The sequence below is a fragment of the Pezoporus occidentalis genome, unplaced genomic scaffold (genome assembly GCF_034315485.1).
Source record: "Pezoporus occidentalis ecotype Australia unplaced genomic scaffold, CSIRO_AGI_Poc_V1 ctg4, whole genome shotgun sequence".
NCBI classification, from domain to species: Eukaryota; Metazoa; Chordata; class Aves; order Psittaciformes; family Psittacidae; genus Pezoporus; species Pezoporus occidentalis.
The window spans coordinates 17116559-17140841 of record NW_026915724.1 but is presented as its reverse complement, the minus strand read 5'-3'; the positions used below and the strand labels follow the sequence as shown (position 1 = coordinate 17140841).

Sequence of the window (24283 nt, the reverse complement as noted above, 5' to 3'; positions counted from 1 at the left end):
GGCTGCCCACAACCTTCACTTCCCAACTTACTGAACAAGAACCAAGGAACAGAAGGAGATATTGTATGCAGTGGATTGTATCAGCCACGTAAGTCCCAGTAAAGTCTAAATGATAAGCTCAGCAATCAATAAGATAAATGTTGTACTCTGGAAGGTAGGTTAATAGTACAATCCATATCACATCTAAAATTAAAAATATCAACACACCACATTATTTCCAACCAGTGTTTTGATTAAGCAGAGCTTTGACTACCTCTGGAGAAGGGACAGGCTTGCCCCAAATCAGAAAATAAAAATTTCCTGGTAAAAAGCTGTATATTTGTTCCATGTTTTTCCTTCAAACCTGACAACACTGTCAAAGGATTATCCAATTGCAAGTTCCAGGAAGCAAGGGAACAGCTCAAGACAAGTAATGATAACACTAATTTCTATCCCATTTGGGAAATCCTTTAGCAGAAACCAGGTACAATACTGAATGGCAGAGCTTAAATCAAGCCTCACTGCTTCTGAAAAAAAGCACACCCAAACTGTAGTAGACACCATTCCTGCCATGTACTTCTTTCAGCATATGCTACTGCTCTTGGCTGCAAATACCCAGAGAAATAATTGCAAGATTAGTCATCTCTCACACACTGATTCTAATTCAAAACTAGTAATGAAAACCTGATGAAGTAGTAGTCCATTCAAAAGAACATCTCAGTCACAGATGTCCACTGCCAGGTGCTTTCTTGTTTTCTCTTAAGAAAACTATGCCAGCAGCTTCTCCTGAATGTGTAAATTACAAGTTGCTTTGGTGGCCAGTGACAAGAACACTTTCTACTACATCCAGATTACAGAAGGGTCAAGAAGATGACAAAATCCTGCTGAATGGATGGGCTGTACCACAGTGTCTCGACCCTCTCTACACAGAGCGAGATCTAGAAGCATAAAGGAGATCTTCCATTTCCTTAAAAGCATCTATCCCTATTCCTCATCAACACAGTACTGAAATTAAGCCAGTTGCTAGGGAATGAAAAGAACTGCCAGCTGGTGCTAAGGATATGCTAAAAAAGTGGACTGGCACTCCAGAGAATCTTCTCACAAGTTTCCCCAAATTTGTCTGTCTGGTTCTGTTCCAAATTATGGTATAACATATCAAAGCATTAGTTTGGTGGGTACTATATATAACAAGTAGGATAAGGAGAAGCATTTTTACTTGTGGACAAGTCTGTTACATAAAATACAGGTTTTTCCAGAGATCATAAGCTCAGGTAGCCAGAAAAACACTCTGCATATCCAAATATCAAGAGGAAGAGACACTCTAGCAGTGTAACACAACTTGAGCTTCAGTATCCTGACTGTATGACAAGCTACAAACCCCTTCAAAGTAAGCATTCTACCTCTATTGAAACAGCTGCTCAATTGTGCCAACTGTTATTGTCACAAGCAAACCATGAAGCAAACCCATAACATAAAGCAGAGCCTGCCCTCTGTACAGCTCCTTTCTTCTGTCTGCAAACAACCAGTCCTGGATGGTGGAAGAGTCACAAGACAAATGCCCTCAATTTGAGCTTCTGAAACAGACCTAGGACTCCAGAGGTGGAAAGGGAAGAACAGGTTACCTTCACCAGAACCACTGACTATTCTCTGATATGCTTCTCATATTTTTTAACACTGCACGTGATCAGTTCTCCTAATGTTGTGCAGAGACACAATTATGCAGGACTGAGCTCAGCACCTGCAAACCTCTCCAGAGCTGTAGACAATGACCAGCCACCCCTCTCCAGGGCATGTGCCTTGCTTAATGCAAGAGCATGCTATACAATAAAGAACAGCAGAAGAAAGAAACCAGACACCATTAAGAGAAATTGCTCTCCAGAGACATCTCTCCCATTTTCCTGGGAAATGGCTCTCATTGAGAAAGTATGACTACAACAGCTCCTGCCAAAGATCTCAATCTTCAACCCCTTAACTTCAGCAACCTTTTTTGAACCAATTACCTTCACAAGCCTTGAGTGTTTGTTTAGGCATCGGAATGAGCAAGCCTAATATTGTATCGTGAGCACAGATCAATAGGCAACTAACTCAGACTGAGCTTTTCCCTGTGTACTTGCAGCTAACTCTTTTCTGAATTAAGATTTGCATACTCCCCCGTCACTGCAAAAAAAAGATCTATATTCACAAGTTGCTATAGAGCAGCTGTCAAACAGATGACTAGGAGAAAAATGAATTTTTTTTCCTATTGAACTTAAGGGGGTGTGGGCTGAAGTGGGGGGGAGAAGGAATAAGGCCTGTTCAGAAGCCAAGGTTTTTAAGGGATCTTTGAGACAAGAGCAGGAAGCTCTCCAGCTCATGAAACCTGAAGTGTCAAGGTAACAGTAAAAACACCAGCTACATTTTGCAAGAGTGGGTGAGCAAGGGGAAACAGCAGAAGCAATGACAGAAGAAACTTAAGGCAAGTTAATCTATTGCAACAACTGGTACCTCTTCAGTTCCAGATAAAAAATATTGGCCAATGTATTTGGTTAATAAATACACCTAAGAAAGGTAGTGTTTAACCACTGGCAAAGTTGGGTTTGAATACTGATCAGGTGTTTCCCATCACTCCCTGAAACACCTGAATTCATTCTTTTAATTATATTCAAGGCAAGAATATAGTTAAAACACAGGCAGCAGTGTTCTCACAGAGGTTGGGCAGTGTTTTTGGTATACTATCCAAAAAAGCCACTTGACAAACTAGCCTAAAAATGGAAGGAAGAGCAGAAAAGTTTCTGTGCTTTTTGTACGGTTTTTAAGTAAGCTGGTAACTGGTGACAAACTAGGAAGCGAGCAGAAGCAACACAACTGGCCTACTACTTCTTGTACCATTTAGAAGCATTATTCATAAACACAGCACCCATTAGTGGTACATAACAGCTGAAGCTGTACTATTAAGGGCTAGCTTTAGTATAATCTAAATATTCCTGCAGCTAAATAACTGCTTCTATAGTAAGATCCCATCTATGTAAAAACATCAATACCCAACTCAACACACACAAAGCTGTGTTTGCAGAAAACCCCCACTTCTCAGATAAAATCTGTTAAAGAAAAAATCAGGACAGTTCTAAGCTTTTCCCAAATCAAGTGTGCAATTTGCATATAATCAGGGAATCGTATCTGCAAGGCAAAAACCAAGTACTTTTTAATTCTTGGCCTGCTTAGCCATTTTTCAGCACTGTGGATAGACTCTGCATTTGTATTGTTTTCACAAGCTTCCTGAGGTCTATATACTTAATCAAGGCTAATAACTTCTCCAGCTCTCTAGGAGGTGCCACTTGTCTTATTAAATTCTGCTATTTGTTTAGTGCTGCTTCCCTTCCCCAAACTCCCTCCTCTCCACCCCACTGTGCTTTAAACATAGCATTCAATCCTGAAACTGAGAGCTCCAGCACTCCATGTGCTATCAAGTTTAATTACACCTTTCCGCCACTCCCATGGTGAGAAGATCAGCACACCATCAGCACACCAAGAAACACTGCTAACTGACCTATTGCCATCAGAGTTCAGATTAATAACATCCTTAACTTGGCTGTTCTTAACACTGGACACCATACTGCAGTTACACAAGTAACTCCCACTTCCTGTAGGTTCTTCCTTTCATGTTCAGTGTCTACTGTTCTCCAATTGCAGAGATTTAGGATTTACCTCAACAGCCAGGAAGCACTGGTAACAGCGTATCACTTAAAAAGAAGAGAGACTTCAGCAAATAAACTACTGCCTCAGTAAGCAATCCTACCACATTTCAAACGTTTTCCTCACCCCTGTTTTGGAAAAGAAGGATGTTTCTGCAATTGTGCCCACAATTTCCACAAACAAAACTACGCAACACAGACTTATCAGTGACCAATGCGGTGTATGCCAACATCAGCAGGTAGCATGGCTCAGTTGGAGCAGATTTGCAAGCCAAACAGATGGTGCTGAGGACTTGACACTTGAACTAAAAACATTTCTGGTGGTGTTCTCTTCAGATTAGCTCTACTCTCCTTCCATGCACTGAGTGTCCAATAGCAACCAGCCTGTGTCTTCCAATTCAGCTTCGTTCAGGAGTCAGGTTCGTGCAATCAGATTCCTCTACAATGTGAATCAGAGCATGGTAAATGGGGACAAGTAGCTGCTGTTGTGAACATAGCCTTTCTAATACACTTCTTGTTCAAAAACCTGATTAAAAGTCTTCCATTGCTCTGAATTGTCACAGGTAGTTCTACTTTGTTGAGAGTAAACAAGCAAAAGTGTCTAATATGTGGATAACATTCTTTTAAAAAACAAAACAAAAAGCAGCAGTGGCTTTTTCTTTCAACCTGTCAAGTCAAAGCTAACAACTCTTCAGCTCAAAATGCAAGCCAAAGAGTTATGCAATACTCTCACTTCTAAAATCACTTCTGTGGTGGAGATTTAGAATTGCAAAAAGATTCTAATAGAAAAAATACTCTCAAAGTAGTGGCATTTTTCCACTGATAGACATTATGACTTGCCACATCCCTGTTAAAATACATCCGTGTTTGCTCAATCTCCTATACAGCCTACTAAAGCTAAGTCATGAATATGTCTATTTATTCAAAATCATTTAACTTAAAATCCTATCAGACAGAAAATAAGGTTTAGCAAAAGATATAAAAACAAAGTCTTAATATGTTAGAATTCTTGGAGATAGAAATTTTTATCTTCTGGCAATTAGGCCTAGTCTCTGCTCTCTGTTATGACCATATTTACCATCATATCCCTTCTCTCATTAGCCCAAGAAAAAAGACCCACATGCCCAAACTCTGAGCCAGTGCCAAATATCCTCTGCTCTCACTGTATTCTTGTCACACAGAGACAAGAAGCCTTCTAGTTGAGACTCCACAGATATGGCAGAAAAGCAAGTTAGAAAGTATTAGCATTATTCCAGTAATGAGTAAAAAAATCCACTCCAAACCACACCCACAAAAAACTAATTCTTTTTGTGTTTATGGTGGAAGTCATAACATGTATCAAGAAGCCAGGAAAAGATGTCACTTTTCCCTTTCTCTAGTCCCCCATCCATGTCCACCTCCCAAAAAATATAGAAAACAGAGTGCCCTTCCCCCAGACATGTGCCTTCAGAGACAGAGGACCTTAATCACTGCAAAGCACTGAATGTGAACAACCTAGAGAAGAGAATCTAACAGAAGCCTGATAAAGTCGACAGGCAGTCAAGAAAGTGAGCCTGTCCTGAAAAATTATTTAACTTGCAATCGAGATGAATTATGTCAAGTGATTTCTCCCAAAGGAGAGAGGATTTTTTTATGTGTATGTATATGCTTAACAAGTTTCACAGTTATACAAATCCACTCAATGTGATTTGTTTGCAGCTTCAAGTCAAAAAAATACCACCTCTCAGCTAGAGAGGCAGTTTTGGACACCTTCATTTAAGAAAGCTTTAGAGACTGGGTCAGTTATGAGATACACAGACTAATAGCTCTTTAAAACTGAATATTCTTTCACATACACAAAGCAAGCCTGGCTGGAGAGACTACATTCTAGCAGCACCAGAGAAACAACTATTCTCTGCTTTGTTGAGACAAGCAAAAGAGCCTGAGGCCTTTCAGCACAAAAAGTAACTCCATACTTGCTTGTGATACATGCCATCACAGCCTAATTATCTACTACAGTTAGATTACGTTCACTCCCAAGATCTTCCAGGTCCTTCATAGTTGCAGACAGCTGCATGCCCTAGGATCACCCACTTACAGAGATGTAAACAGTACAGCTATTACTGACCTGCACTGTACAGCCTCTCTATACAAATGCGTGTTGTAATTATCTTGCGCAGTTCAGAGTTTTCTAAAATCACTATTTCCTTGGTCTGCACAAGCAAATATGAAAGATACTGAACTGAGGAGCAGATAGGGGAGGAAAAGCTATTTAAGAAATGAACAAAGGACTTTGATTCATCCTTTTAGTCCATCTGTGCTATGGTACACAAAATAAAAATAGTACAAGCCTTTATTAACCTCATTATCCCTCAAAAGCAGGGATTTTTATGGACTGATCTTAAAAAAACAAAAGAAAAAACACCCACCATCATGGAGAAAGCAAGTCAGAAGACTACCAGATACAGTTACATCTAAAATAGGAGCCTTGAGTTTTGCTATTTTAAAAAAGGGCGTAGACACACAAGCAATCAGACCTTTCATGACTGCCCTGTGGTTTTCATAGGATTTTTTTTGGTCATGCTAAGGTGAAACAACACAATTCTACAGGTGAACGCAAGCAAATTTTTAGTGGGCTGCTAAAAGCAGCACATGAAGCATTCTCCTAAAATTAGCTCCACATTAGAAAGGCAGAGACTTCACTGAAAGTGGGACTCTTCCCACCCCTCACCTCCCCGCAACGCATTCACCACACATGTTCTGGCTATGCACTCGCATTCTGGACATCCCTGCTTACCTGAAACAGCATCATAGAACTGCTCCTCACTGATGATGCTGAGAGGCGGAGATCCCTTAACCAGCGACTGCTCTAGTTCATGGTGTTCAGTAGCTAGTGTCTCTAATGCTTCTGACAAGATCTTGTTTTTCTCCTGCTCATGCTCCAGTTTCAAATTCCTCACCTATAAGTAGATACATGTATGAATAAAATCTCATCTCTCTGAAGAATGTGCAGCTGGAAGCTATTCAGAAAATAGACAAATAACCGGCAAACAGCTGGAACTGAAACTACACAGATTAACGAGAATGTTACAGTATTTTTGTGATGACAATAAGGTTACTGCTCAGCATTTTCAGTAGATCTTATGTCTGATTTCTCAGCTGACAGTATAAATCACAATTCCACAAATGAATTCAAACCAGAAAACCATACCTTAAAACCGAGGAGAAATATTTCCTGCTCTACTTGGATGACCTTAACTACAGAGTTAGTAATCGTTTTCCACACGCACCAAGCTCCTTGTACTAGTCTGCTCTAATTTGGGCCAAGCAGCATCATCTAAATTGAATTACAGAGCAAATGTGAACGCCAGCTACAAATAACTGCAACTGAACAATGATCTGAAAACATTTAACCCTGAGGATTACAGGAGGTTAAAAAAGAGTTTCCCCTACTGATTTAACATCAGTATGAACAGCCCTCTCTCCTCACTCCCAAAACAGTTTACAGAGGAGCCAGAAGCTGACAAAAAAAAGCAGCCCAGCCACCAGATGGTGGATGACTTTTTTTAAGCCCACACATGCAATTGGCTACAGGAAGGATGATGTTATCCACATTTTGAGTCCAGGACTAGTAACGGGAGAGCACCATGTCCTTCCTATTTCCTCCTTGGGTTTTTGTTGTTTTGTTGGGATTTTTTTTTGTGGTGCTTCCCCGCCTCCTCTTTCTGTCAGGGAAGGGAAGAGGGCTGTAACTGAAGGGCCTCTTCTCCCAGCCAAGCAACACTTCAATGTGCTACTATTTCAGTCCCTAAAGCACTGACTCTTTTCCTTTCTCTTTCATCATCCCCTTCAGTCACTTTTTAAAAAGCATCCCCGACCCCTGCCTTGTCCTCTGGTTTACTCTCAAAGGTCAGTTTACAATGCTAAATCCCCCTCCACTAAAAGCATGCAAAGGCATGATAATTAATCTCTTGGAACAGTTACAGGGACAACTTACATACACACCAACATCACTTTTTTGAATCTAATTTGAGATCTGTTCTTATGTCCTATCTGGTTACATTTTATATTAAAGCTTTACTTTGGAGGCTTCAGCCCCCTCAGTTATAACAACCACTCAAATAGCAGATGCACAGTCGGGCACAAATTCAGAGGCTTGAAAAGAGGTATTAAAGCAGATTTGCCACTTCAGATTTGCCACAGAGAAGAGTTTCTATGCTGGCAGCAACATGCCCTCTGGAGAAAGATTTATGGAAGAAATTTTCACCTCCTTAGTTGTGTCAAATGCTAAAGCAGCTGGTTTGGCTGCCAGGCTCTGAGTATAAGGGGCAATGCAATTAAATTCTAATTAAAAGAGTATAAAATTGGATTGCTCATTGAAAACAATAAAACCAGTAAGTCACTTATTGCCTAATAGTTTTACCCGGAACAAAATGAAAGAAATGGTCTGGACTAGTTACTGTCACTTTCATTTAAAGTTCACTCTGACAGTGCCAACCAAGTCAATTACTGCAATGTTTCATACAAATCAGACATGCAAGAATTTGTTACTAAGCCCTTCTGCAGGGCTTACCTTTTGTATGCTAACAAACAGTCAAGAAACTGCCCATTTAGAGAAAGAACACCAGTATTTCACTCTTCCAAGATGGAGAGTGGAAGACAAAATAAAATGATACTTTTCGCTCATTAAACAGCAAAGTGAATTATGAAAACGGGATTTGCAAATTTATTTGCAGCACTGAACTTGATGCCTTTATGCTCTAATATTTCGTTTTCATAAATTAAGTTACTTAAAGCCCCACCTAAAACTATTTTCAATGTTATTTAACAGCTAACTGAAAAAAAATAATAATAAAAAAATCAAAATCTATCTAACAAAACCCAGATGATCTTTTGCTTGCATCCTCTAAAAGCACAGCAGTGTGACTAAAGTAGCAACAACAGACACAGGCTTAAGATACCACGCCTCCCCCCCCAAAAATCTTTTACTGACTTGAAGGTTCCTCTGCCCTATTATAATGTAGAGCTATGCAGAATTGCAGGTATACTAGAAATAAAGTCAATTTTTGGAAAATAGCTAACTAGCTTTTACAGTCCGGTTGACTTCCTGTGTACTTCCAGGCTTCCTAGCTGCCAAACACTGACTAGTACAGCAATTACACACTACTAGTTGGTAACAAAACAAAGCTTTTTCATCTGTTACATAAGGAGCAGGATGCTAGCCAGAGGCTAGAGGCTAAATTAAAAAAGGAAATGTGTTTAACTTTGTTGCTTGTAACCTCTGGGATACTAATTCCTATCTGAACGAACTGGTTTTAAAGTAACCTTAATTCAGTACTTGGGGGCTGGAGGTTGAAGTCCAATATAAAACTTCTGTCAACACTACTGAGCTTGCGGGACAGACACACACATTCAGAGAGCCAAGGGGTGGGCTCTGCAAACTTCTATAGCCCAGTACCTGCTGAAGGGTAAGAGTTTTACAGTAGCAGCTCTTTGAAGGTAGTGGTCTGGAAATACTTTGTGTACCTACACTGTGTCCTTAAGCATCATAACAGTTCCACAGTGTCAATGTGAGAACTATAAATAAATAAATAACAATAAAAGCTTAGCACAGAATATACAGGCAGAGTGTTACTATTTTCAAAGCACAGGTTTATTGAACAACAGGCTTGAACAGTTGAGTGATAGGTTTTTCCAAAATGCATGTAGATTGCCATTATGCATAATTTTGCCATACTTTATTTTGCATTCACAAGACATGGTCTATGATTAAGTTCTGAGATGAACTATTCCATCTTCCTGGCTACTTCACCACCATTTCTGGATATGACACTTCAGCTTTACCCCTTTTCTTCAAGTTTTTTTTTGTCCATCCCATCTTTCTTCAGCGCTCCAATAGAAAAACAACAGCAAGATTACAGAAGGAACTTCAAAACTAGTTTTGAAGATGTTTATTAACACAGAATCCTTAGGATCTATATATAAAGAAGAAAGATGAACACAAAACAATGAAGAAAACACCTGCTTTCACACTACGGTCTATTGAACTGGACACAGACCAACATTTTTCAGTGGAATACTGGACGATTTCATGAAGTTGCATTACTTGAATATGACACTACTGCACACAGTAACACAAATATTTATAACAAGGTAGTAAATACCACACCAAAATGATGCAGGTATCCGAATACACAGCTCTGGAAATCCAACCTGAGCATATACAGGAAAATATCAGAAGAGACATTTTACTGCAACCTGAATGAGGCACAGCTTGCGATACAGTCACGGTTTCTGTACCTTTAGCAGTGGGGCCTGAGCTGAGACAGATGGCAGTTGACATCATATTGGGTTCAGTCCTCATCCTCCAGCTATGGAATTGCTTTTTTCTTTTTGATCCCTGTCATTGGTCCCCACAATGCCAGTACCAGCATCAGCATCACAAAATTCCCACTGAGCTTCACAGGGACAGCAGTGCACAGCACCCTAGCAAGCCTGGCATGAGCTCAGCCAAGTTCCCAATGTTCAACCGGTCAGGCTTCCTACCTTATCCTTGTCAGGAGCTATTCTGCACAAGTACAATTACAGTTATCAATAAAGTTGGGCTTGTGCTTGCATTGTTAGACAACAGTTAAGATCAGTCTTCTTAACCTCTAAAGAGGTTATTACTATAGTGAAACTTCAGATTCATAATTATTGATGGAAACTATCTAACTTTGTCCCACAGAAGTAAACAATCATTCAATCATTAACCTTACAGCTACAGACTCAGCTATAGCCTGATACACTGACACAAAACCACCAAGACTTCAGGATCTAGGTCAGCACAACAATTTATAAAAAACCCACTCTCCAGCTGAAGGGGTTTGACATCCAAGTTCTGGTTTCGCTTCTGGTTTAACTGAATGGGAATCTCTTTCCAACAGCTACCCATAAATTGAGTCCCTCAGGCTGTAACCACTGAAGTGGGAGCTTAAGTAGTATAATTATTTTAGCAGCCAGACCTCTGTTTTTTTAAAGGAAAGCAACAAGTTATTTGCAGCACTTTTATTGTCTTTCCATGCCATTAGAAATTCTGCTAAGCACAAGAGGAAGTTTTAAAAGTTAACTCCTTCACTGTGTATTACTAGCAGAAAGTTCACATGCCTATTCCAAAATATCAAAAAGCTTATCTGTGTATAACAAACACCAGACCCATTCCTTTCTGTACCCTGAACATCCACAAGGTAGGTGAGAGACCAGTAATTGCACCAGACCACTATTTCCCTCACCCCCATCCTGTTTTTTTAAAGCCTGAAGTCTTGAACTCTACTGGCACAGGCTGTAACCAAGGCTTCTCTGTCCATCCTGAAGACATCTCAGCACAATACACAAAATACTTGCTTTGTTTGGTGCTGGATGTTTTTAATGTAATGCTCAACAACAGAGGCACTTTTGTGGGGTAGGAAAGGGTCACACCACTGCATGCCCAGCTAAATGATCATCTCAGCTACATGCTACTGCAACTGCAAGTAAATCCTAGAAACAACACATAGCAAGCAAGGCATACAACAAATAGAGACACCTCAACAATATGTACAGCTACCTGCCTTTAACATTAGAATAGTAAATTAAAAGACAACATACCTTAGTTCTAGGCTCTCCTGAACTGAGAAAGAGAAGACAGACTTCACAACACTGCAGTGTGATTTACTTGCATTTTACTTTCCACTCAACTTCAGTGTTAGGAATAAGAATGCCCAAATATGCAGACTTTCAAGTTGCGTAGGAAGGAAGAACCACCTCTTTCATACAGCAACCACCAGGGGATCTGAAGCCAGATTCTGGTGCATTGCCAGTACACCACGTACCAGTTCTGCTCTGCAGTAAACTGAGTGCAGAGTGCAGCGTGTGACACTGCCTCACCAGTGCTGCCGACTACCCGGAAGTGGGGTTTTGGTTTTCAAAAATGAATGGCTTTGTCCAACTGCCATAGAAATTCCATCCTCCCAGAAACGTCACTGCTTATGGGACATTTGCCACCAAGCACAGACTCAAGGTGCAAATTTCAGTAGCAAGCTAAGGGCTAGTCTCACACCTGGCTGAAAATTAACATGTAACCAAGGGAATTAGAAAAATGCTGCTATAGTAGAACTGACAGTTTTCTGGGGACTTCTCCTGACATCAGGAAATGTAAACCTGCTTTCTGTAATGAAGTAAATGCCAATAAAACTGTCATTTCTTTCACACTGCATCTGCTTATATGAAACTGCTAGTTTCCCAGGTCAGCTACTTCAACAGGACACACGACCCTGAAAGAACCTACATGCTCTGCGTTGTAACACATCACACTAAGGGGAGATACAGCAAGCACTGGAATCCAGTGCAAAGATCACTTCCCTTATTCTGTGATCTTCATACCTACAAAAACCCCTGCCACAAAACTGAGGCTAACAGTGCAAATCACAACCACAATGCACAGTTTGATATGTACACTGTTTGCCTATTCTAATGGACAAGCTCACATAGTTGCAATTTTACTGTTAGTACAATACAGTCCCTATTTCTAGTGCCTCTCTGCACAAGCCAGCTCTTTGTAGTGACCAGTTTAAACTAGTGCTGAGTAAATCTTTTATTCTTTTACATTTAACGTAGAATGAGAACTATGTAGTTTCAAGAAGAGTCAGGTCTGCCTCCACATCCTGAAGAAAATCTGCCTTTTCATCATGGAAGAAATGTGAAAGATTCCGAGTATCTTCCCAAAGGCCTATCTGTTTAGAAATTGAGAACTTCTACATATTTTGCTAGCAAACTCTGAAGCATGCTACCGCAGCACTAATTCTACAGGATATGCTTCTATGAAAAAGACCTTTTAGATTTTTTTGCTACCTAGAGCAGGGAAAAGCTACTGCTTAAGCTGCTAACAAAGTGAGAACTGAAACCAGTTTCTCTCACGCAGTTCTCCTAGCCTTAACCACATTTGTGCTTCAACAGAGGAAGTTTTCCAGAAAGACAATAAATTTTAAAACAGGCTTAATTTTTACTTCTACTCATGGGACTTAACTCCCACTAAGCAGGCATTAGTGTACAATATGAGTATGTATAATCCTGCTTTTCTCCCAACCCTCCCTCCACCCCCCCCCCAAAACAGGAACAGTTTCAGTATGTTTCTTTGCAAGCACACCTCAGGTATCTGAGTTATTAGAGAAAGGAACAAATGCTTTATGAATATTCCTATGACACATCCTAAAACTGCAAGTGTGACAGCTCACGCTAAAGCAAAAACAAAGTGTTCCCAAACAGATGCAGTCAGCTTCATGAACACATCGCTAAACTCCTAAAGCCCTAAAACGTGTAAATATTTTATATAAAACTTTTAGAGTTCTTATCTGTTTACACATAGGCCTTTCCACACAGTCCCCCTACGATTCACCACCAACTATCACCATCAACTACAAGAAACTTGCAACAAACATCTGCTACCTTAACATATGTTAAGGCCTTGTATCATAACTTAATTTGCTGGAGTAAACTAGCTCTTGTAAACTTCCTTACAGCCTTTGTCTCACCCCAGGGTATGGAGGACTGACCCAAAAAAGTCATGCTTTACTTCAACCATCGTTTCTTGCTCAGGTTTTCTCTCTCTGTGCTCTAAGCTTACCATTTACCCAGAGATCTATCAGATCTCCAGTTAAAAATAGAATAGTTAGATAGCATTTGCCAGTGACCTGAACTACTGCTACTGCCACTACTGAAATGCAAAACAAGATGTGATCAGTTAATCAAGGAGGTAAGCTGAGCTCACTGATGATAGGTAAAGGGTTACTTACTGTATCACAAGACAGCATCAGTCTTCATCTCAGAAGCCTGGCCAACTGACTCTACAGCTATAGCATCAGAGTACCATATCTGACAAAGATCATTAAATTCAAAAGATAAAAACACCCAGAAGGCTAACATAATATTTTGCTTTCTTTCAGGCCTATATGTAGGGAACTGCCAATAAAGTTCCTTTTTGTACAAAGGCTGAAAGACCCCATACACACAAGCAAACCCCATACATACCCACTTGACTGGTAATCTCTCTACTTACACCCCAACTCAAAGCCTATAGAAGAAAACAAAGACTTTGTAAATTAAGTTATAAGACTCTGCCTCAATTCTTCCCCAGATGAACACAAGGAATCATTGTCAGTCAACTACAAACAGTCACCTCAAAAATTCAAGAGAAGGATTTTAGCAGGGCTGATTTGGAAAGACTACACCTCATTTTTCCTGAGTATAGAGTTTTATTTCCCTATGTTTATTAAAATAATAAAATTCTGCTAATGAACGAAAGGACTAGATATAATCACAAAACTTAGAAAAAGACAATGGAACCACTGCCAGAAGCAGGAGCCAAGCTATTATCCACACAGAAGAAACTCAAGACTTTGGCAGGATCATGTCAACCAACACATACAGACATCAAGGCAGTAAGAGAACTGTTATTCAAGAGAAGAGCTGGAGATGCCAAGAGCAGTCATCACCCTCTGTCCAACATACAAGCCTGTCATAGAAATTCATAATTCAAGACCACCTGGATTAATGGTTTCTCAACTGTCCACATGTTAGGGACAAAGACTGCTTACCACCTTTCCCCCTAAGGCAGACATGTCCTCCTCAACATGGACCTTGCTGCCTTCCTTTCCCTCTCCTGTTTCCACATTTGGCTATGTCAGAGTTTGTTTATTTGGAGACTGATGAAGCACAGCAGTTTTAACCAGCTGAGAACGTTGAAGTTCTGAGCCAAAAAACCCACCTAGGACTTCAAGAGCAAACTGCAAATACTTAATTTCTGATGGCAGATTAGAAAGATAGTTTTAGCTTAATTGGGTTTAAGCTTTTTAATCAGAAAAGACTGCTTTTTCAAAGTGATCCTGCACTAGTCAAGAATTAACAGAGCTTTTTCTGGTTTGCTTGTAAAGTGAAATAATGGCAATTCCAAGTCTTCCTCTCAAAAGTATCTTACATTTTAATTAGACGACTTGCCTGTAAAATAATGAATCTCATGAAATCTACTTATGTTTGAGAGCTGCAGAAGTTCCCAGCTTTCAGAGTGCATTCAGTCCCTACTTGTGTTCCAGTATTATAACAACAACTAGTCAAGTCTCAAGAGTTCAAACAAAAGCCTTCTGATTTTGTCATTTTTCTGTTAAGTATTGTTTCTATTCCGAGTAAAGCTGAAATGAAATATGGCTGCTATTCACGTCTGCCAATCACTTATGCCAAAACAAGCCAGGACTGAATGACATCAGCAGTGCTGTACACGTTGGAGAAGCTCATTTCAAGTTGCAGAGCTACAAGATTACCAGGAAAAGACCAAAAAAAACCAAAACAAAACAAAAACAACCCACCACCATATCCCAAAGATGTTTTGCTGCTCTAGTGAGATTAAGCTTCTGTTACCTCACAGGCGTGTGCCACAAGTAACCTTACATGAACTAAGGGTCTTATTTAAGCTGACACATTACACTGATGCTAACAGGACTAGACCAGTAGAGCACTGCATGTTTTCAGATCTGGTAGGGTCTTTTTTTCTGACGTCTTTTCCCTTTGAGAGACTCTGGACATCTTTGAAGTTTGCTTAGTCTCACAAACAGAGAGACCAGACTTAAAGATGTAAGGGTTCTTAAGAACACACACAGGAAACATTTCCTTTTTATTCTTAAGGACTGTTTTGAAAATAGATCTTAAGGCAGTTTTGATCTAACTACTTCCCTTAAGTATTTTTCGGTATACACCACTGATTACTTTGATCAACCTCTTTGTATCCCCTCCCCAAACTACTCAGTTGGATCACAGTGAATACATGTACTAATCTTTTCTCTTTTGAAGCAACTGCCATGGTTTCGCTATGTTTTTGTTGGCTCTTACTGGCTTACTAGTGCTGCTACACAACTGGATGCGTTGTTGACTCAGAGCGAAACCAGCTTCCCATTAAAATATTAACACTTCTGAAGCCAGTCGTCTATGCCACAAGCTCCATACTGGGAACCTTGTGTGAGGTTAGAGTTTAGCCCTTAGCCTGAAACGTGGCTTTAGAGCTGGAAGAGATGCAGGTCAGACAAAACTAGATTTCTGCTATCCATAAAGCACAAATGCAACTGTCTAAGGTTTCAAGCTGTCTAAAAGGCTCAGCCAGCTCATTTTCACCTCAATTTCATTTGTCTGACCTTGCAGCAAAATGTTTCACTGGAACAGTAGACAATCCAATTTGCGTTCATAGCATGGAATGTTTTTACAATTAATGACCTTCTTGGCATTTCCAGAAAGGTATAAGATACTAACATACATGGATTATCACATTATCTAGAGGAGCTATACCATTATCTTGACAATTTGAGATTATTCCCTACCATGATGATAAAATTCGCATGTATGACTATGCCCCATCAGTTCACGCCTCTCAGTTCACTCTCCTATCTCCAGCAGACGCTTTTCTGTTACAATAGACCTGTACAAGGCTTAGAGGCTGATGCTCTGACCATCTAAACTAAATGCTTCCAGACAAGGCAAGAATTGTTTTGTTCTCCCTACCCTTTCTCTCACCATAGTTCTCAACTCGAAAAAGGGACCTGCAATAGTAACAAGATTAGCAGGAAGCTGTATTTCTGTTCAAGGGTCAAACAACGTACCTGAACAAGCTCACATTGTGGAAGCAGTGTAGATCTGGCAGCACAAAATTCTCCAATGAAGATGTAGTTCATAGCTTGCTCCTGTAACTAAGCTGTTCTAAGCTAAAGAATACCCCCATGTTATGATGTATGCTGCACGCTTCCTTCAAATTGGCATGTTTTAAAGCTATTTTGTAAAGTCTCCTAGCGTACCTATGGATCCCAGAGTTACGGCACTGATGTCCAAGTTTTAACATTAATAATGTAGCAGCGACAAGTATGAGACAGGGAAAACATCCCTAATCAAAATCACTGACTGAGTCCACAGTTACCTTGCTAGTAGCTTAACATAAAAGTATGCAAAGTAAGCGCAGCATGGGTGTCGCTCCTAACTGCGTTCTACAACGATGAGATATTCAGATGAGGGCTATGATGACATCAAAGCTGGGCATTCTCATATACTGGACTCTTCAGGATATTCATAACAACAAATACGTAAGAAGCTCTCTAACTTACCACTCCACAGCAACATTCAGCTCAGCTCTTTATTATAAATGAATCATCATTTCCTTTGTGTGTGCCTATCAACTACCCTTATAGGATAGCATAGGCCTGCATTTCCCATTTGTACATAACACATTTATTTTTAAAGGATATTATTGATGCATTTAAAAGCGGGTGATGTCAAGAACAATACAAAAACTGGAGAAGAAGCTTACTGACATTCCTTGATGACCAGGATTGGCATGTACCTTCAAGGAAAACCGTAAGAACAGTGATTTATTTTCAATACATAAACACTTTTTAAACACAGCCCTTTTACTAATTCGAGTGATAAACCTCAGTAACTCAGCAGTCAGCATTATACTGACACATTCCTTCACTGGACAGCATAACAAGCGTAGGTAATACATTTCGGAATATTAATAATAAAACCAAAAAAGCTTTTAAAGTCACTGGCTGTCTGGGGGGGTGAAGACGGAGGCCAACAAGTACACGTTTGGTTCATGAGATTCAAAAAAAATCAGACAAGAGGTGAAATTCCACTATGCCTTACCTGTTAGAAAAATGGTTATCAGCTCTAAGGCATCATTGAATAAAAAAGTGGAAAAAAATGCACTTTGGGTTGAAAGGTAAGACTGTGGCCAGGTAAAGTTTAAGTTTAAAAAAGACAACAACAAAGCAATCAAACAAAGAAGAACCCCACATGGAACTAGAAGTGACTAAAATAAACCAACTAAAAACACTGCAAAGAACACCAGGAAAGTAATTTTACACTCAACCTCACAACTGTGCATGGACAGCCTACCAGGCCGTAAGGCAAGACATTTGAAATCACTGACATTTAAGGAAGCCAATTTAAGCATGCAAAAAATGCCACCACACGGCAAATTTAAGATGATTTGACAACAGTTAATGACATGAAGCCTTAAGTTACTTATGCTACTGAGAGACAATACCTTTAGAACAACATATGTGTAATACAAAGTTAAATATCATATCTCCCTCAAAGAACATGTTAATATCCAGTACTGGACAGGCTACATTAAATTTGTTTAAAATTAAAATTTGTTTTAAATTTGTATGTGTAGAAATATCTTTTAATTATTATTTCTAAGGAACTAGCTTTTACCAGCTTTAGAGGGAAAAAAAAAGAAATTATAAAAACCCTATGTTTAAAGAAAGAAAGGTCAAGAGAGAAAATACACCTCCAGAGAATTAGCAAACGTGTGTGACTGCAGTTATCCAGTTCAGCATTCTGATGTTTTAAGCAGCTGAGAAATAAAACCAGACCGCCTAGCCAGACTGCCGCTGCAGTCAAGTATCTCACACGCTCACACGCAAAATTCCAGCAAAGTTAACACATAAGGTGCTATTCAGCCTTAAATCCTGGTTTTTGCGGTTTCATTTTTTTCCTGAAATGTTACCAGTCCTTAGCTGACAACACATTAGGAGCAAGGAAGTTTTAGAACAATGCTGTTCATCCATTCTTCCAAAACACATTGGATACACCTTAAGCCAGAACTCTGATAACAACCTGATCAGCTTTATACCCCATTATGAAATCAGTGACAACAGAACAGGACTTCTCACTCCAGCTTGTTTTCCAAGCACGATGGAGAGGAAAACAAGCAATATCATAGCAGTAAGCAGCAAAAACACAGAAAGAAAATTTTCATGTTAAATATATCTTTTTTCTTCTCTATCAGCTTAGAGGCAAGAGCATCATTTTCAAATACATTCACAGAAAACTGAACTGCCAATTCATTTTTGAGAAGTTTGCTCTATCAAATACCATCCCTTTAAACTTGCTGCTTGATCATTCCCCACTGCAGCTTCAGCAAAGCCCCTTTTCTCCATGCTTTTGCATTAAAAAATCCCCAAACAAGTCATAGACAAGATCTCAGAAGTAAACCTCAGAATGGGAGCTGCAGAAACATGAGGAGAAGTTTCATTTCAAACTAACACATTTTTACACTGTGTTTCCCCAGAGGCCTATGAATGGATTTCAAGTTATGTTTACACAAGGCTGCTTAAAAACTGCCAAGAAAAAAAAAAAAATCTACAAGCCAAGCTTTGTAAAAGCATTAATCCACTCTGGAAAGTGCAAGAACATGTTAGCAACGTGCTTTGAGTTGGGTGGTACAGTACCAAGAAGAGAATGCTCTCAGACAAGTTGTGTGAGCAGCTTTCACATAGGCCCGTACAGCTACAAGTCAGGAACAGTTTCTCTGTCACCAGAAATTAGTATGTCACTGCCATATTTTATTCAAAAATATCACAAACTATGAAGAAAAAGGTTAACTTTTGAAGTGCATGCTCTTAAGAAAAAAAAAGGCAATAAACAACTAAAACAAGCAAAAAGTTGGGACTGTGCTGTACTACAAAGACCAGTCACATTCATCATTTAGCCCTACGGGAATAGGCAGGCATCCTTCTGTCAGCCAGGACTGTCTGCCACCCAGAAGCCTTTCCCAAACGGCACTTGACCAAGGATCTTATCAGCTACTTGAAAATGTACACATTCTGTCAACATACATAGTACCCTTTTATAAGAAGAAAAGCAGTAATACTTATTTTTTCCCTGAACAGAGTCCCAGTATTTGTTATTTTAACAGGCTTCCATCTGGGCTGCTGCTTAGCTTCTCTACTCACTGTGGTGACCTATTCAACCTTGGCTGCTCTAGGAAAGTCTCTGAAAATAAGTTATGTTCTTTAACTCCCCTATCTCCTACATAAGTTGGACTCACTAAACTACTTCCTTTACATAGTACTGATAAGGATGCTGTCTTCACAGTACTGTAGTTAGCCTTCTATCTGCTAGGCTGCAGCACAATGGCAGAAAAAAAAATGCTTCCAGAGGTAGAACACTATGCTATCTGCAAATATTCGACTTACCAAGTTCCTCCAATTTGAAGATCTCCTTAGAGCTTTGGCACAGATGAAAGACATACGCATACACAGCACCCAAAAATTAGTACAGCAAGAATCATCAAGGCATGATTACAACTGCCAATGTTCTAACAGGAGGAACAACTTGCCAAAAGACTTTCCTGTCAGTAGCTTTGTTCTCCTGTATGCCATACCTATACGTAACTCCATGACAATTATATCCCATGCTCTTCTGCGTAAGGGAAAACACATCAGCCTTTACCCTGGGCACCTGCCTGAGCACAGAGAACCTTCCAATGAACTTCTTGCAGTCAGGATTCAAGCTGCACTAAGCATTTCTAGTACATTTCTACTTATTTATTTGGAGGAGAGAGATAGAAATAGGGTCAAGTCAGTTAGAGACTCAATATAGCCAATAAGGTTTTCCTGATGCAGACACACCTCAAGCCTCTCATCTGTCTGAAAACTACTTTACTTTCTTCCCAAGATTTACAAGCTGAACAGCATTTCAATTATTTGGGGGCACTGACTATAGGCCTTGACACACTGAGGTCTTGCCTTGATTTCCATGAGTTTCAGTGAGAACCCCAGGACAGAATGGACAACAGAAATGCTCTGCTCCAGTGCTTGAAAGGAAGAAGCAAAAAACAGGGTTGTCACCTGTTTCATAAACCCAAGGAGGAAAGAGGAAAGAAACACAGGCACTGGTTTCATGACTTAAGGGATTAAGGATTCCACAGCTCTAGGTGGAACAACCTAGTCAACAACCAGCCAATGCACAATCCCCTCCCCAAAAACCTAACTCAAAAAGCATAAAATTAACCTCTTTCTTACCTTCCCTGGTTTTGACTCACTCCTTCTTCACCTCTCCCTCCCCACACCAACAGCTCCCAAGACCTTATAAAGGTCAATGCAGCTGTCTATATTACCAGGTGGCAGAAGAAGACTGCTGATGGACTCCAGGACTTTCCTAGACAGATTTGCTCAGAATGCCCATACCAGTAGTTCTCTTCCTTGACTGCAGACTATTACTGCTCCCCTCACCTCCAGCCCCACAAGGAGACAGATAATTAAAAAAAAAAACATTAAGGAGCTACCTGAACACATCTTATAGGGACCTTCTCCATCCACAATCCAGTAGGGTAGTAGGTTTAAGTGGTAACAGCCATGCTCGTACATATCTTCCAGACCACAAACCAGACATGCATTAAAGACAACTTTGTGGATCCCAAAAGGCATGCATGCCAAGAACACACACAGACACATCCAGCCCTCGGACATTCCATTATGTTTCCAAGAAATATGAGATAAACTAAGGCAGTACACTGAACTTGTAGAGATTGCTAGCTGAACCATGTGCGCATTTTTTTTATTTACAGGACATCAGATACAAATACAAGAGAGTGTGTTATGTCGTGGTAAAGCTAACTGACTTCAAGGACAATGACCCCAGCATTCTGACCTGAAAGTCTCTGTAAAAATGGCAAGCTTAATTTGTTATGATGAATTTGACCTAGCTGAGTATACAACTTTTTAAACCAAGCCATGAAGAAACATTTCTAACTCCCTTATCTCATCAGGTAAAGGTTTTCATCAGCTTGTAAACAAATCCACTTTCAAAAAGAAAAAAGAAAATCCAAGAAAAACAAACAAAACAAACAAAACAAAACAAAACACAAAAAAAAAAAAACACCCACCCACCTAGAAACCTAGAAAGAATGACAACACCTACAACCAAAGGAAAAACATCAAAGCCACAGCCTATAAATGAAGTCAGCTTATAGCTACTATTTGTTTTCAACTCATACAAGCTCTTAATTTACTGTTCAATATAACCTTTGAGGGTAAAATCAAGACTTAGGAGAGCCAAGGCACCCATCAGCCCACTTTACCTAGCACTGGCTAATGAAGATGCAAACTTGACAATACAGCTAATCTCTCTGAAGAGTACCTTTCCTACCAGTTCCACACAGCTTCAGTGCATGCAGCTCAAGTACTGGAGATAAATTTTAAACTCACCCAGAAAATGCAGCAGATAAGATTCTTTGCACACCAGTGTAAGTTAAACTTCTACAACTATATAAAAATACCTTCAGATACAAAACCACTAGAATCAAACTGTTTTCAGAATGCAGGTCCTGGTATCTGCCTGAAACCGTACGAGAGAAGTCCTGCTTCGAAACAATACTTACTAACCTTGTATCAAAGTCACTGCAGAAAACGGTTCAAGTTGCACTACTTCCAACACGAACGCCTCAATACGCACTCGGATTAGAGCAATCAAATTACCTTCGTTTTCCCCTCGCATGTTTCAATCGTTCCACACGAATTTTCCGTACCGACAAGAACCCTGGACACCGACGGGTTCATCCCAATGTCAGGAAAGAAAAAAACCCAACCCCAGCGCGCCGCGCACAGTACGTACCGCGGCGCCGATGCCAGGCGGCCAAGCAGCCGCTCCCAGACCCGGCCGTGGGTTGCAGCACCGGCGGCAGCAGCAGCAGCACCTGCCGGGTCGGCCCCTTCACCTTGCACCACGCCGCGGACTCGGGCGGACGCCCCGGTGCGGCGCGGCGCAGGGCGGAGGAGTCGTGCGCGCCCCGCGTCCCGGCGGCGCGCACCGTCAGGGGCGGCGGGAAGAACAACCGCAACCGGCGGCGAACCGAGTCCGCTCCCAGCCCCGGTAAACACGGCCTCACAGGCCGCGTCGCGTCCCGCCCCGCCCCAGCCGCCGGGGCAGGGGCTCCCGCCCTGTGCTCACCCCCCGCCGGTACGCGGTCCCTGAGCCCGCCGGGGCCGCCCCGCACGGGGCCCCGCCACAGCCGCAATAAGTTATTTTTGGACGCTCCCCCGCTCCCCTCTATGGCGGCACGGCAGCTCACGCCGTGCGGAGCAGTGAGGGCACGCCTTCTCCCGGAGCCGGCACCGCAGCGGGCCGAGCCGGCCCCGCCGGAGACAGCGAGGAACCGGCCCTGCTCCGCCACCACCGACGCAGGGCACGGCCCGCCCCGCACGGCGACACCGGGGAAAAGAAGCGGCGGAGAGCCGCTCATGCACATTTGTAACGCGAGTGGAGGACAGCTGAACCTTTATATCGTTTGTTTTTCCTCAGTGCTAGATTAGCGGTTGCATGTGCTGATTGCTGCACAGTTACGGTACGGCTTACACAGCGCAGAGATGAGTAATACCAAAACCGAACTTTTCTCTAAAAGGTAAAGAGTGCATGTGCTGTAGTTCTCCTTATTTAAGTTTGCAGCCTTTCCACATTAGTCAAGCAGTAGCTGCTGGTATGCTGACCGTTTGAGATAAGAAATCTCCTTAAAGAGGCAAGGTATACAAGTACCAAGCTTGAGAATGCAGTTCTAGAGAGAAACTGATTTTCAACAATACAGTTCAAAGGTATTGTGGAGCAATTAATTCCTTTCTAGGCAGCAGAAGGCCTCTCTGGGACTCCCCACAAGACAAGCCGCAGTCAAACAGTCCAGCTGACAACAAGCCGCAGTCAAACAGTCCAGCTGACAACAAGAGAAGCTCAGGGACAAGAAGACATGCAGGAAAGCAGCTTTTAACAGCGGTTGTCGTGTTATCCTGCCTGAAGGTAGATTCTCCAGTGGTGGCCACACTCAAGATTTGGCTGGACATGGTGCTAGGCAATTTAGTCTAGGTCATGGTTTGCTAAGAAAATTCAGACCAGATGAGTCCTGAGGTCCCTTCCAACCTGGTATACCATGATTCTATGAATGTGGTTATGCAGTTTTAAGTTCACAGCAGCCAGTTTTTCCCTGGGCTGGGCATTCATGGCAATTGTTCCCAAACATGTACATCACATAAGCCTACATTATTGCCACCATGATCAGGACAGAAACACTGAAGAAAAAAAAAGACCTTTTTCTTAGAGTATTTTAGACAAGTATTTTATGTTAGAGCTTGACATATTAGAGTTATGCTTTACCATTAAATATACTTGGAAGGAATATTAAAGCATTTAATCAGGATCCTGTCACATGCTAATGCAGAACTCAATATGATGCTTCTGTAACACCAACAAAATTACAGTCTAGAAATGAACACTGAATGGCAAAGAAGAGGGCAACATCTTACAGAAGAAAAGTAAACCAAGTGTGGTGGGTTTAAAGACATCAACACTCAAGGAACATAACTTTTTGTAAAGGTTCGAGTCTCAGGAAGAGATTGCCGAATTTCCTTATAAGCTTATGGCATCTTTAAAAGCCTGCATTATATTCTGGAATTGCAGCAGTTGGAGGTTTAAAAATACCAAGGCACAAAACTCTCCAGGATCACATCTTCCTGGCATAACCAACTGATTTCAGTAGCTATGGTGGAAATTCAAGTTCACACATCAGCCTATCCCTCTGCCCAAATCTATGTGCTTCCACATTAAAATAAGGCCTCTGTAACACCTACTGAGATTATCCGAGTTCAAGCAAGGTGAAATACAATTTCACCATATGTTTTGTAATACTCCACTCTGGAAAGCTATTTTAGTCTGGCTTGAAGCAAGATGCCAACACAATTAAGGAATACTAACTAGCACTATACACCCACTGGTGTAACAATTTCCCCCACATCCACAAATGGCACTGGAAACTTTAATATTAGATTTTC

At 40.9% G+C, this 24283-nt stretch overlaps 1 protein-coding gene across 3 annotated transcripts in view; it reads right to left on the bottom strand.

Moving 5' to 3' along the window:
• Nucleotides 1–24283, bottom strand: part of OSBPL1A (oxysterol binding protein like 1A) — a 75241-nt gene that overhangs the window by 24467 nt on the left and 26491 nt on the right. For all 3 annotated transcript variants that reach the window (XM_062632822.1, XM_062632821.1, XM_062632820.1), the window contains one exon: nucleotides 6427–6589. In XM_062632822.1, the coding sequence (XP_062488806.1) occupies nucleotides 6427–6589 (163 nt within the window). The remainder of the gene's footprint in view (nucleotides 1–6426; nucleotides 6590–24283) is intronic.